The following is a 13,045-nucleotide window of genomic DNA, read 5'->3' as shown; positions in this document are numbered from 1 at the left end:
AAGGGACTAGTGCCCTAAAGTAACCCCAGTTAGCTCTCTGGTTCTCCTTCTGCCAGGTGAGGATTTAATGAGAAGACAGCAGTCTGCAGCCTAGAAGAAAGCCCTCACCAGAACACAACCTTGCTAGTACCCTGTGTGAGTCTATTTTTACATTGCTATAAAGAAATACCTGAGGCTAAGTGATTTAAAAAGAAAATAAGTTTAATTGGCTCACAGTTCTGCAGGCTGTACGGATGCATGGTGCTGGCATCTGCTTCTGGTAAGGAACTCAGGAAGCTTACAATCATGGCAGAAGGCAAAGAGGGAGCCAGTGTTCTCACGTCTGAGAGTGGGAGCTGCAGAGAGAGAGGTCCCAGACTCTTTTAAACAGCCAGATCTCACATGAACTAACAGCGAGAACTCATTTTCTACCAAGGGGATGGTGCTAAACCATTCCTGATAGTTTCACTTCCATGATCCAGTCACCTCCCACCAGGCCCCACTTCCAACATTGGGATCACTGTTCAACATAGATTTGCAGGGGACAAACATTCAAACCATCTAATACCTTGAACTCGGACTTCCAGCCTCCAGATCAGAAGAAATAGATATAAGTTGTTTATAAGCCAGCTAGGAGGCTGTCAACTTAGAACCTATCTTTTTGGAGTGACCTTGAATACATTTTCTCTTATCTAGAAGGATCTCTACAGTGAGTTGTTTCAGATATGTGGGGTCTAGAACCAGACTGATGGATTCAAGTTCTGCCCTGCCACTTACTTGTTCTACTGCCTTGAGTAAGTTAAATAACCTTTCTGTGCCTTAGTTTTCTCATCAGTAGGATGACATCAATATTAGAATTTCCCTTATAAGCTTGTTATGAGAATTAATGCATTAATACAAGGATTGGTAAATTTTTTCTGTAAAGAACCAGATAATAAATAGTTTAGGCTTTGTGGACTATGTAGTCTCTGTGGCAACTACTCAAGTATGCCCTTGTATTAAATAGAATGGGAGCAACCATAGATAATACCTGAATAACTTGGTGTGGCTATGTTCCAATAAAGCCTTACAAAAACAGGCAGTGGGCTGAATTTGGCCTGCAGGATGTAGTTTGCCAATCCCTGGAATACTTATGCACTAATACTTAGACCCGTTGTAAGAACGCCAAAAATATTAGCTTTAAAAAAAAATTATCATGGTCATCATCATTATCGTCATCATATACATTCACTCACTCAACAAAGGATAATAAATCCTACTATGTGCTAATTTTACTGTGTAGTTCTCAGTGTTTTCGACTTTTCTGTCACTTCTATGCATTTTCCACTCTCAGGGCTCAGGTTCTCAAACGTTCCACTAAAGTTCCTCTACCGGCAGGAGTAAAACTTCATCCCATGGTTCTAGCGCTGGCAATAGTCCTAAATGCAGAAACTGCGTTTCAAGTGTCAGATTTTATCTTAAAAATCCATGTAGTATTTGCATTTTACTCCATAGTGTAGTTATGTTTCCTTTAATACAAAAAATGATGACTGAAACCATTCATCATTGAGTAAAACTGACCATGTTTACCAAGCATCTTCTGGTTTTCCATCACATGTACGTTTACGCAAATTTGAGAAATGAGGCCTATGATAACAGGAACTTAAGCTTTGAGGTAGGTAATTTTCTTATGGTTTAATAGCCTTGGTATTCTATGTGGGTATTAGATCTTTCTAAAACACAAAGAGAGGGAATAAAATTAGGCTACATAGACACCAAAAAGTTCACTGAAAAATTTAGGGAACTCCATTCATTGTCTTTCACTTGGCAGGTGACAAAGTACGTGTCTGGGTCTTGCAGCTCTGATCTTACCCTCATGGCTCAGGAGTGTTGATGACATACAGGAAATCAGCATGTGCCCATTAAGTAGTATAAAAAATAAAATTATGAACAAATAGTAAAGAGAATGTGTGTGAAAGAGATCATTATGGGCCGGGCGCAGTGGCTTACGCCTGTAATCCCAACACTTTGGGAAGCCAAGGTGGGTGAATCACGAGGTCAAGAGATCGAGACCATCCTGGTCAACGTGGTGAAACCCCATCTCTACTAAAAATACAAAAAATTAGCTGGGCATGGTGGCGTGTGCCTGTAATCCCAGCTGCTCAGGAGGCTGAGGCAGGAGAATTGCCTGAACCCAGGAGGCGGAGGTTGCGGTGAGACGAGATCATGCCATCGCACTCCAGCCTGGGTAACAAGAGTGAAACTCTTGTCTCCAAAAAAAAAAAAAAAAAGAGATCATTATGAGCTGAAGCATATAAAAATTTCAATATTTGACCATTTGTGGCAGTTTGTTTGGTTCATCCTAATAATTCTTCAAAGCTTGTTAACCAACAATGTGCATAGCACTGGTTTTTAAGTGAAATAGTACCACTGTAGGTCATAATAAGAACAGCACTTTCAGACTCTGTTTAAAAAGTTCACCCAGAATAGAGAATGTGGAAATACAAAACAAAAATTAGTGGTTAATGCTGAAAACAATCAGAATATTCTGTTTTTAGTAGCCTAAGGGTTTGAATTGTGATCAAGGTTCATAGTCAGAATAGTTTCAGACATTTTTGAGAAATGATCATTGCAGGTGCTTCTTGATCCAGCAGGTGCTAAAACATAAAACATCAGGACCAAAGAGTTAGCCTTGAGCATTGCATGAAAACATTTGGAAAGATGAAGTCCCCTGTGTTCTTCATGGCCATAAGCAAAATGCATTTATTCAACCATTTTATCAGTGTGACGTGGAGAGAAAGCAGATGTTGTTTCACTCTTCCTTTGTTTTAATCAGTTGCCAGACAATGCTCTGAAGACATATGACAGATTTCTCTTAGCATCCCCATTTCCCTTAGTGGGCAGCTTAGCCCCCACAGCAGACTTTTCAGACTCTTATATTCTAACCAAGACACATTCTTTCCTAACACTCATTTAAATTTCAGTTTTTTTGTTTTTGTTTTTGAGATGGAGTCTTGCTCTGTCACTTAGGCTGGAGTGTAATGGCACAATCTCAGCTCACTGCAACCTCCACGTCCTGGGTTCAAGTGATTCTCCTGGCTCAGCCTCTGGAGTAGCTGGGATTATAGGCTCCTACCACCATACCTGGCTAATTTTTGTATTTTTAGGAGAAATGGGGTTTCACCATGTTGGCCAGGCTGGTCTTGAACTGACCTCGTGATCTGCCCAACTCAGCCTCCCAAAATGCTGGTATTACAGGCATGAGCCACGTGCCTGGCCTTAAATTCCAGTTCTTTTCTCAAATCTTACGTTTTATATAGGGGTGAATAAACTGGTGATTAAACCACACAGATAGAGAAAGTAACCAAACTCAATAACACCACTGAAATATGAAGAGTGTAAGTATGAAACATACATGCAAGTTTGCAAGTTAGGGTAGATCAGCACTATATGAGTCTTCAGATAGTAAATTCCCGAGTCTAAAGCTGAAGTAATAGAAGTTCATAAGTGAGAATTTGGGTTATCAAGGAGGAAAGCAGAGCTTCTAAGCACATGTGAGTGTTTCTACCTATGGATTAGCACACTTTATGTAGCCTTGGAGTATAGATTTGCTGCCTTCATTCTGTCTTAGATTTAATGACTTGAGGCTTCAACTGACAAGGCTGGCGGAGAAAAACAAAACAGTTAAACCAATTTTAGAAGAAAATATGAACAATTAGTCGACATTTTCTGATGGAGATAACTATCAAGTTGACAAGAAACTTGGCCTTCCTCATATCAGAAATTTGATCCAAATAGACAACATTTTCTAATTAAAATTCCTAAACATACATACACAGAAATCGAAAGGGTGCTTTTATAAATCCCACCTATATTCGATTTTCAAAATGTTTCCCTTTTTGCCCTATCTACCCCTTTGGTTGTTGAGATATTTTAAAGCAAATTGCCTATCATTTCACTCCCATCCATACTTTGTTTTGCATTTCTTTAAAATTAAGGATATTTTATTTTATAACTATTTTGCCATTTGGGCAAAATTTTAAATGATAATTTATCACTAAATGTGTACTGACTTCCTTCTTACTGAGAAAATGCCAATAATAGGAGAAAAAGAAAAATAAGGGTAAGAAAGAAAAGTGAAGCTAGGAATAAAAGTATTGAATATCAGTTCAATAACTGATTCTATAAAACTACTGTGTACAGAAGGTCCCATTCTAATCTTAAACCCAGTCGCTTGCTTCACTGGGGCCAAGGCAGGAGAGAAACTCTGGCAATCACAAGATTCAGTGTCTATGAAGGGGAGCAGCATCATTTCTCTGGAGAACATAGCTTTTCCTGTCTTTAAGGCGTGTGAGGAATTTCTTCTGGAAATCTTCATGAAGAAGACAGTATGAGATTTATTGGACAATACACTTTATAAAATCCCCACAATAAATACAAAAGAGGTTTTGTGCCACTCCTTGTTAGAGTGTCTTCGTTGCACACTAAGGTCTAACACTGAATCCAGCTGAGTAAAAGTCGTCTGACGAGGGCCCAGAGCCATGTTGTCCCTGTGTCATGTCCGCCTGGTGGCTGCCATCCCAAGGTACAGCATAAAGCCCATTCATTTCAAATAAGCTTTTAATCTCCCTCTCAGACTTCCAGTGTCCCAATTCCCCCATTAATAATACAGTCCTAATTTTCAAAACTTGAATCCAGCTGTTATTACTTTTAAATGCTGTTATCCATTGCAAGTCAATGTGACACCAAATGTCTTCCCTGTTCATTCATCATTTGTGAATTTGGCCCAGCCACTGGATTTTTTTCCTCTGTTATTCAGGAGGGTTGCAAATGCCAAAAGCAATCAATCCATGAAGCAAATCAATGTGAACAGCCATTGCGGGGAGAGCTAACCCTGCAGCTATCTGGTATTTTTTTTGAAATAGAAGCAGAGCTTGTCTTTGGATCTAATGACTGGAATATCCATGCACTAAAGGGACTGTCTCCCTTCAGCTTTTAAAAAATTCTCATACTCTGGGCCAGCTTTTGCGATAGTTTCCAAGCTGCAGGAACAGCTTGAGGCTGGGGGCGGTGGTCCTGCTCTGTCAGTCGTGGGGACCAGGTGGCTCCCGGCATCCTCGGTTCTCTCACCTCCATGCTGCTGCTGCTGCATTGATCCTCGACAAACGCTCTGACTCAACACTCTACCACCTACCAGCAATATCTCTGAGGATGGTGCAAAATGCAATTTATTTGTGCCCTTGGTGTGTGTAACATAGCTCATCATGCTTTTAAAGATCTCCTCCTGGCTTCTGCTAACAGCCTTTGCTTGCTTCCTGCAGTTCTGTTCATCACATGACTAAATAAACCTGCTTGACGTTGCCATCTCTCAGGAGTCCAAACAGAAAACATACTGAAATCATATACTTAGGTGAGCTGACATCAAGGAACAATGAGAAAAAACAACTCAATAACTAGGAAAAAAATTTTGAATGCACAAATATTTTCTTGTCAAACTTTAAAAAGATAAACAAAAATATTTTTGGAAATGTGAACATACCCACAGTGGTAAAATATGTCCTGCTCCCACATTGCATATTTTCCTGGGTATAACATTCCTATTTTAAAATCGTAGCAACAGATCCAAGAAACAAATGTCTGAAAATTCCATTTCATGGAAGTGTCACTGTATGCATTTAAACTTTTTTCCAACTGAAAATTATTGCAAACAGCATGAAAAACGTCAACACAGGGAACAGAATAAAAGTAATGGATGATCTTTAAAAGATGGAGGGATAAAAATGTCCGTGAAATACTATACTCAAATGACTAATGTTAATATTTAGGTTAAATTATTCCCTGTAGGCAAGAAAATAAGTAAGATGCCCACAGAGTAATACATAAAATAATAGTAGCAGGGGAAATAAAGTTAGAAAAGTCAGTAATATATCCAGTTCATTTTAGAAATCTGGCAGAGAGAATAAATATCCAGCAATAAAATAAAGTTTGTTAATATTGCAAAGGAACAGAGAATTTCAGATTACTGTTGATTTTTCTACTATATCAAAAAAGTTAGATGTTTTATGTTGCTTTTGGCTTATAATATCCAGATTACTTGTTCTATTTCACTTTGCAGAAATCGTACTTTAATTCCGTCACTCTTTCCAATGTATATACTCATTCACTTATTTTTAGATTTCTATGCATAATTAAACAGTAATCATTCATTGTCCTAAATACAGCCTTTTCTTTGGAATCTTTACATTAACATGGCAGATGTCGAATTCTACTTTCCCATTTTCCCGTAGACATTTGTTTTCCTAGATTCCGTAACAGCAAGTATCTCAAACATGCCTCACCATTACTCCATTTTAATTGAAGTCTTCCTGTTAGAATTATGTTCAGTACCCTGGGAGTTACAGTACAATGACCGAAGTCACAGTTAAACAAACAAAATTAAAATAAACTGGAAAATATTATGTAGATATTCGTCTGCAGGAGGTGACGTCCAAGCTCCCTGTTAAAGAACAGGAAGGAGTTATGTGTAGAGAAAAGGGGAGGCTGTTCCTATGTACCAGGATATATCACTGCTTATAGTTGCTTACAGCCAATTCCCATATTAATCTCCTTATATCTTTAAATGTATATCCTAATAGTCCTGTTTCTCTGGAGAACCTTAACTAATACAGACAGTGAACTATTTGTCATTAGCAGAAGGGCCTTACAATGTCAGAGCCTGGTACGTAAAAAGGGTGTTACATATACCACTTAGCTGCAGGGGAGAAACCTGGACACTAGAGGGATGCCTAGCAGAGAGAGGGATAGAAACAGTTTTTCTTTGCTTTTGATCCATGGTCATAAAACCCATACTGCTGACAAAGTCCAATGCCAGCTCTACAAGCTGTTGTATCCAACCTGCCCTCTTTAGTTCCACTGGGGAAAAGCAGGGTCATTTATCCACTAAATACACCACAAATCACACTAGAAGAAATAAGACCCTGAGGTCAGGGCACATGATGAGCCACTCCAGGGAAGCCCTGGGCATGATTACAGTGTTTGGTAATGAAATGTTCCACACTACTCTAGATGTTACGTTGCATATTGACTACTTGACTCTCAACACACAGAGAGCCCTTCTGGAACTCATCAGCATCTCCAACTACATCGCTGAGTCTTTTTCATTCTAATTAAGGGTTTCCAATTCTTAATTGCCTAAATCTCTCTGGGGAAGTCTCAATACACAAATCACAGATTGATTTGTTTGTGGTGGGACAAAATTACTGTTTTCCCCGTAGTTTTAAATTCTCCTCTAAAGACCTATAAGAACCTATGATTGGGGTCATTCTTTATATAAAGTAGTAGTGTATTACAGGAGGGAAGATTCTGAACAACCCAATCCAACTGTAGACTCACAATAGGTACAAGATACCAAGGTTTACAACCAGGCTCCACGAGTGAAATAAAGAGAGGAATGAAGATTAGAGAAAAGCCTTAGATTTTCTACTTGATATTCTAAGAAGTAAGGGTGAACATTCACTCTTTTTTTGAAATCAAGCCCAGAATCCTTTATATTTTTGTAGTGGCCGTAGAGTATGATGAATATCCTGGAAAGTCAGTTGTTTCAAGGGCACTTTCTAGATCCTGTAGGCCAGAAAACTGTCTGTCTTAAACCCAGAACCACAGCTTCCACTGATTAATCAGCAATAAATAATTGCCTTCAATCTGGCAGAGCTAGAAGGTCTGTAGAACTAATTGTCATACAGAAAAACTTTTATCATGTTTTCTGCAATTTTTCCAGCCATCCAAGGACGTTTGCATTCTCAGTTACAATGAGTAGCAAGACATGGGGCTATGATTTTAAATTCTGGGCACCATTCTAGAAATATAGGAATTAGGAATAATCTTTTGTGGAAGAATGTCTAAGGATTGCAGGGGTTATTTGGACATCAGTGATTTAGCCTGGAAAGTACTTCTAATTGAAATAGTTTAGAAATCATATACTACCTTCCATTAGAGTTGGTCTAGCTAGGGCCTAATTTCCATATCCCATGATTTTAGGATATGGAATTCTTTAAAAAAAGATTGGTTCTAAGTGTCAGATATGACAACTCATGTCAACTACCTGTGTGCTAACATTTGTCAGAATACCTCCTATTTTAGTGCTAGGTATGTTTGAGTCACACACAATTGTCGTATGATTCAGTCATCCTAATGATTTTTCATTCATTTTTTCCTTTTCTCTCTTTTAATGGTTAACTGATTAAAACAAAATGAACACAGAGCCTCCCAGCAATGAGTATCTCTGGGTGCACTCAGCTCCCTGGCTTCTGCTTTGGCTTATCATCTAACAATGCCTCTGACTCAGACTGTCTCCCAGCAAGGCTGGATTTTGGCTGCCAGTTTCTACCATGTGATCAAGATATTGGATGTGCCCAGATCCCAAGGGCCTTTCGCTGCCCCAGACACTCCTATCTAATCAGTATGAAAAATGTCCAATGTAGTAAATGCCACTTTAATTATAAGCTTGCTTCAACTGGATTAGAATCAAAATAGCAAGCTTAAAACAAAAATTAGATCTGAAAAGCAAAATCAGGAAAAGAGCTTCAGGGACAGGAGTCCGTTTCTATTTCATGATTAAGTGATTTTCTTCTCTAATTCTCATTTTTATATTCTCATTTCCACCATAAACGTATACCGTCATCCAATCCCATGCATTTTTACTCAAGTAATTGTATTCTTTTTACTTGCCTTTCTGATATTACTTCAGGTATACTGCCTTTCTCCACTTTAGGGCACCTCTAGTTTTGGATGCAGATGCAAAGCATTAAAGCTGTAACAATAGAGGTTAGCAAGCAGTAGGAACAGTGGCTTTAGAGTTGGACTCGGTTTCAAATTCTGGCTCCAACACTGTTAGCAGTGTAACCTTTCACACCATATTTACCCCTGTAAGCTTCAATTTCCTTTGCGATAGAATAGTAAGAAATAATAGTTATTTTGCAGGGTGATTTTAAAGACAAATCAACCAATGTTGATAATGCCTTTGGCAAGAGGCCTGGTGAATGCAGTATGCCACCTGACAAATGCCACTTGTTGATATGGGTAGAAAGATGCTCACCAGATCCATGTGTAAATCTGGAATCAGGAAGACTCAAGCTCAGACACCATCTCTAGCACTTAAGAGTTGTGAGACCCTAGGCAAGTCTCTTAATCTCTCTTTGTTTTGCTGGCTCTTTTGCAAAATGACACCTATCTCACAGATGTCATTTCTGGGTGCTGTGTTGATTAATACAAGCTTCTTCCAAAAGATAAGTCTCAGCTGCATTTGTTTATAATGGATAAAGTGACCACCACAAACCTTTACAATACACTGCTAATGAGAAATAAAACATGATCATCATCTTCTAAAGCTTTCCAGCAGCAGTTATTCTTATTCTGTCCTCATGGCCGTAAATAACACCTTCTATTCAATTTGTCCAAACTTTTCCCTAGTAGACTTCTGACTCTAGGCCAGGATCTCTGGCACTAAAACAGGCAGAGTAATGAACAAAGTGTTCTCTGCCTTTTATGCATTCTACAGATTTGGAGTACAGTAGGAGAGCAACCAGTGCCGCTGAGCCTAGGTCAAGGATAAGAGATTCCAAGAAACCATAGTGGCCTATTGTTGATAATGTTGAAGAAACAGATACCTCAGTTGTTCTAAAAATAGGGTTCCTTTTTCTAATCAGAGATACAAATGCCATCTAGAAACCAGCTATAACAAGACATATAGAAGACAGTGTGATGGTTAATTTTATGTGTCGATTTGAATGACACATTAAGGGATGCCCAGATAGCTGGTAAAACATTATTTCTGGGTGTGCCCGTGAGGGTGTTTCTGAAAGAGAGTGGCATCTGAATCAGTGGACTGAGATAAAGAAGAGCTGCCCTTGTCAATGTGGGCAGCATCATCTAATCTGTTGAAGGCCTAAACAGCACAAAAGGCAGTGGAAGAATGAATTTTCTCTCTCTCTCCATGAGCTGGACACCCGTTTTCTTCACTGAAATACTGGAGCTCCTGGTCTTCTGACTCTGGGACTTATGCCAGCAGCTCCTATTGTGTCTCAGTCTGAATTATAGTCTGAATTCATAGTTCTCATCATATGCAGATGGCATATGATGCCACTTGGCTTCCATAATCAAGTGAGCCAATTCTCATGTTAATCTTCTTATATCTTTATGTGTATATCCTCCTGGTCCTGTTTCTCTGGAGAACTCTAACTAATACAGAGAGTGAGCTGTTTATCATTAGCAAAAGGGCCTTGTGACAGGTACACTATTGTCCCTAATTATTTGCTGTTACTCTCTGTGAGGAGACAGTACTTCACCCCACTGATGGCAGGTTTGGTCACATGACTTGATTTGGCCAGTGAAAAGTGAGCAGCATGCCACTTGCAAACACAATCTTTGAGAGCCACTGGTAATTCTTCACTCTTAGACATTTCTTCAGAAACTCTTCTCTAATGATTTCCTTAGGCAGGCCAGAAGTCCCTGTTGGGCTTGACTAAACTCTTCTTGAAAAGGTTGCAAAGATAAACTAGTATTAGCATTTCACTTTACAATGTGGGAGCACATCATCCTCAACTTTGGTTTTCAGTCAACACAAATTTACACACATACAAACACACACACGTACCCCTCACACATATTTATATTTATATTTTCTAGACTGTTGAATAAATTCCCTGTCTTTTGTTATTTTCTGTGAGATAATTTAACTTCTTAATGCAGTTGGAAAATATGGTGCAAATGATACTGTCGTAAATGAAGGAACTTCATCAACCTCTAATTAGAAGTTGAATCACTATGTGAATAGCATAATAAAGTAGCCCATTTTAGTAATCTACAACAGTTCAGGGAAGACTTTATTGAAAGGATATGACTAACATGCCCTAATTAAATGCTTTTTTAAAATACTTCCTTAACTCCTGGACCAACACTGTCCAATAGAATTTCCTGCAACGATGGAAGAATTATACCTCTGCGTTATATGATAGATATGGTAGTTACTAGCCACATGTGGACTATCTGAAATGTGGTAGTGCAGCTCTGAAGATAAATTTTAAATTAATTTAAATTAATTTGTATTTAAATTTATATAGCCCCACATATGGCTAGTAGCTGCTGAATTAGACAGTGTGCCTTAGAGCCTACATTGAAAGAGTATCTTTTCATAAAAACTGAAGTATTCTTTATGTTACTATATTTGGAACTAATAAGTTTATATGTTTGTATATGTATAAGCTTATATCCACATACATATAGGCTTCTTAATTGTATGAACACACACACACACACACACACACGCATACCCATGTCTATATCCCTGTAGTTATGTATTTATGCAAGTACAAACAACCTTGCCTTCTTTTTTAGGCAACCATACCATTGTAGAGCCAAGAAAGTATTGCCTATTTTGTTCCAGACTTCCAGGGAGTGTGGGTACTCCCACTGGACATCTAATCTAGCTTTAGGGAGAAAAATCTTACAGCAAAGTATTTTCTCAAGACAAAATTTGTAAAAGCATATTACCACATCTTAGAATCATAAGTCAAAGATCTTCTTATTCAATCCATTCATTGATCTAGAAAGAACTATTACCAAATTATCCTGACAACTTCCAATACTACATTACCAAATCTCTATACTTTATTTCCTCATCTTTTTACTGGAAATTAGACTCCCAAGTTCTTCAAATAACCAGATTTTAGTTGCCTCTAGTCCTTAAATTGAAATTGAATTATACTTTTATTTCACTATACAATTAAAGGAGTTTATGTACCTCCTTTTTAAGGAGCACCACTGCCAAAGTATAATATTCTTGAATCTGCTGTAATTTTAGGAACATGGGATTTGGAAAATAATTTGGGTGTGAAGATGTAATTACTTGGGAAACCTGGAAAGCTGGAGGCAGGCTTACTATCAGGGACATTTAGACACTGACGGTCTATACTGTCTGTGGTTATAAACTTCCTGGTGGACTTTCTCAGGGAGCAGAGGCCAGGGAACTACTTGTTAGTCAGGCCATATTGGTCCTGCCTCAGAGAGGTTTCTTTTTCCTTGGCTAAGTAAGGCATTTAATCTCTTCTTAATGTGAGTGTGGTGTGTTTGTATTTATTTCTCATTTCATTATAGAACACCAGAAATACCTAATTCTACTTCCTAGTGTCAGTGAGCGAATTAATTCATCTACAGGACTTAGCATAGCAACTAATATCATGCCCTCAATAAGTAACTACTGATGTTTTTTTTTTTAAATTGAGTTTTAAAACTAAAATGTAATTTTAACTAAAGAACAAAAATGCTTCTAAGAAGCATAAGATCTTTTGAAATAAAGGGCCATTCATTAGAAAGAGACAAAGTTATACCAAGTATACTAGCAACAAAAGCACCTACAAATGTAAGATTTTAGTTTTCTATTAAAAAATAGAATATAATGGAATGACTTACTTCAAAATCAGGCTCCCTTCTACGGATAAGGTAGGCACTAATAGCACTGACCTTTATTAATATGAGACAAGGAAATTAATGAATATAAAGCAGAAAAGCTGAGACACACTGAAGTTTCCATGAACTGCTTATGATCGCTCACATGCCAGACTCTGGAATATTTCCCGGATTTCATCTCTAGTTTCCCTCGACCCTGTTGACTGTAATTAATAAAACTCTAAGGCACCTGCAAGAAGTTCCCAGTATTGTTTTAGGGAATCACCTCTGTAGGCTAGTGGCAGAGAATGCTAGTTATCAAGGCTTACCTCCATAAAGGAAGTACTGTTATCAGTAGGATTAGTCTCAAATGGTCACGGTGCCATCTTTCAGTCGGATTTTTCTCAACTTGGAAACTTGGTTGGGCAGTTTTGAAAGTGTATTAACTTGTTCAGAAACAAACCTAAAGAAGGTAGTGACATTTTCCAAAATAGCCGACCAGCATCACAACCTTGCTTAAGTAATGAAGAATTCAGATGTGTAGCAAAAGAATATTAAAATGTGAAAGCAGTTTACTATAAAATGTCTATCAATCTTATATTATGTCTAATGTTAAAGACAATACATCAAGATTATTTATTTCTCA

The 13,045-nt window shown here is 38.1% G+C and overlaps 1 protein-coding gene across 23 annotated transcripts in view; it reads right to left on the bottom strand.

The window, feature by feature from the left end:
• LOC144582171 (uncharacterized) overlaps nt 1–13,045 on the bottom strand; it is a 131,678-nt gene that overhangs the window by 101,774 nt on the left and 16,859 nt on the right. For 21 of the 23 annotated variants that reach the window (XR_013534364.1, XR_013534359.1, XR_013534354.1 and 18 more), the window contains one exon: nt 215–335. The exons of the other annotated variants lie outside the window; for them this stretch is intronic. Coding sequence is in view for 11 of the 21 variants with exons in the window: in XM_078369609.1 (XP_078225735.1) it covers nt 215–335 (121 nt within the window). In the remaining 10 variants the exon portion in view is untranslated. The remainder of the gene's footprint in view (nt 1–214; nt 336–13,045) is intronic. 23 annotated transcript variants of the gene reach the window in all.

The sequence above is a fragment of the Callithrix jacchus genome, chromosome 4, assembly GCF_049354715.1.
Source record: "Callithrix jacchus isolate 240 chromosome 4, calJac240_pri, whole genome shotgun sequence".
In the NCBI taxonomy this organism is placed as follows: domain Eukaryota; kingdom Metazoa; phylum Chordata; class Mammalia; order Primates; family Cebidae; genus Callithrix; species Callithrix jacchus.
Note: the sequence above shows the minus strand (reverse complement) of the source record. Positions and strands in the feature narration are given on the sequence as shown.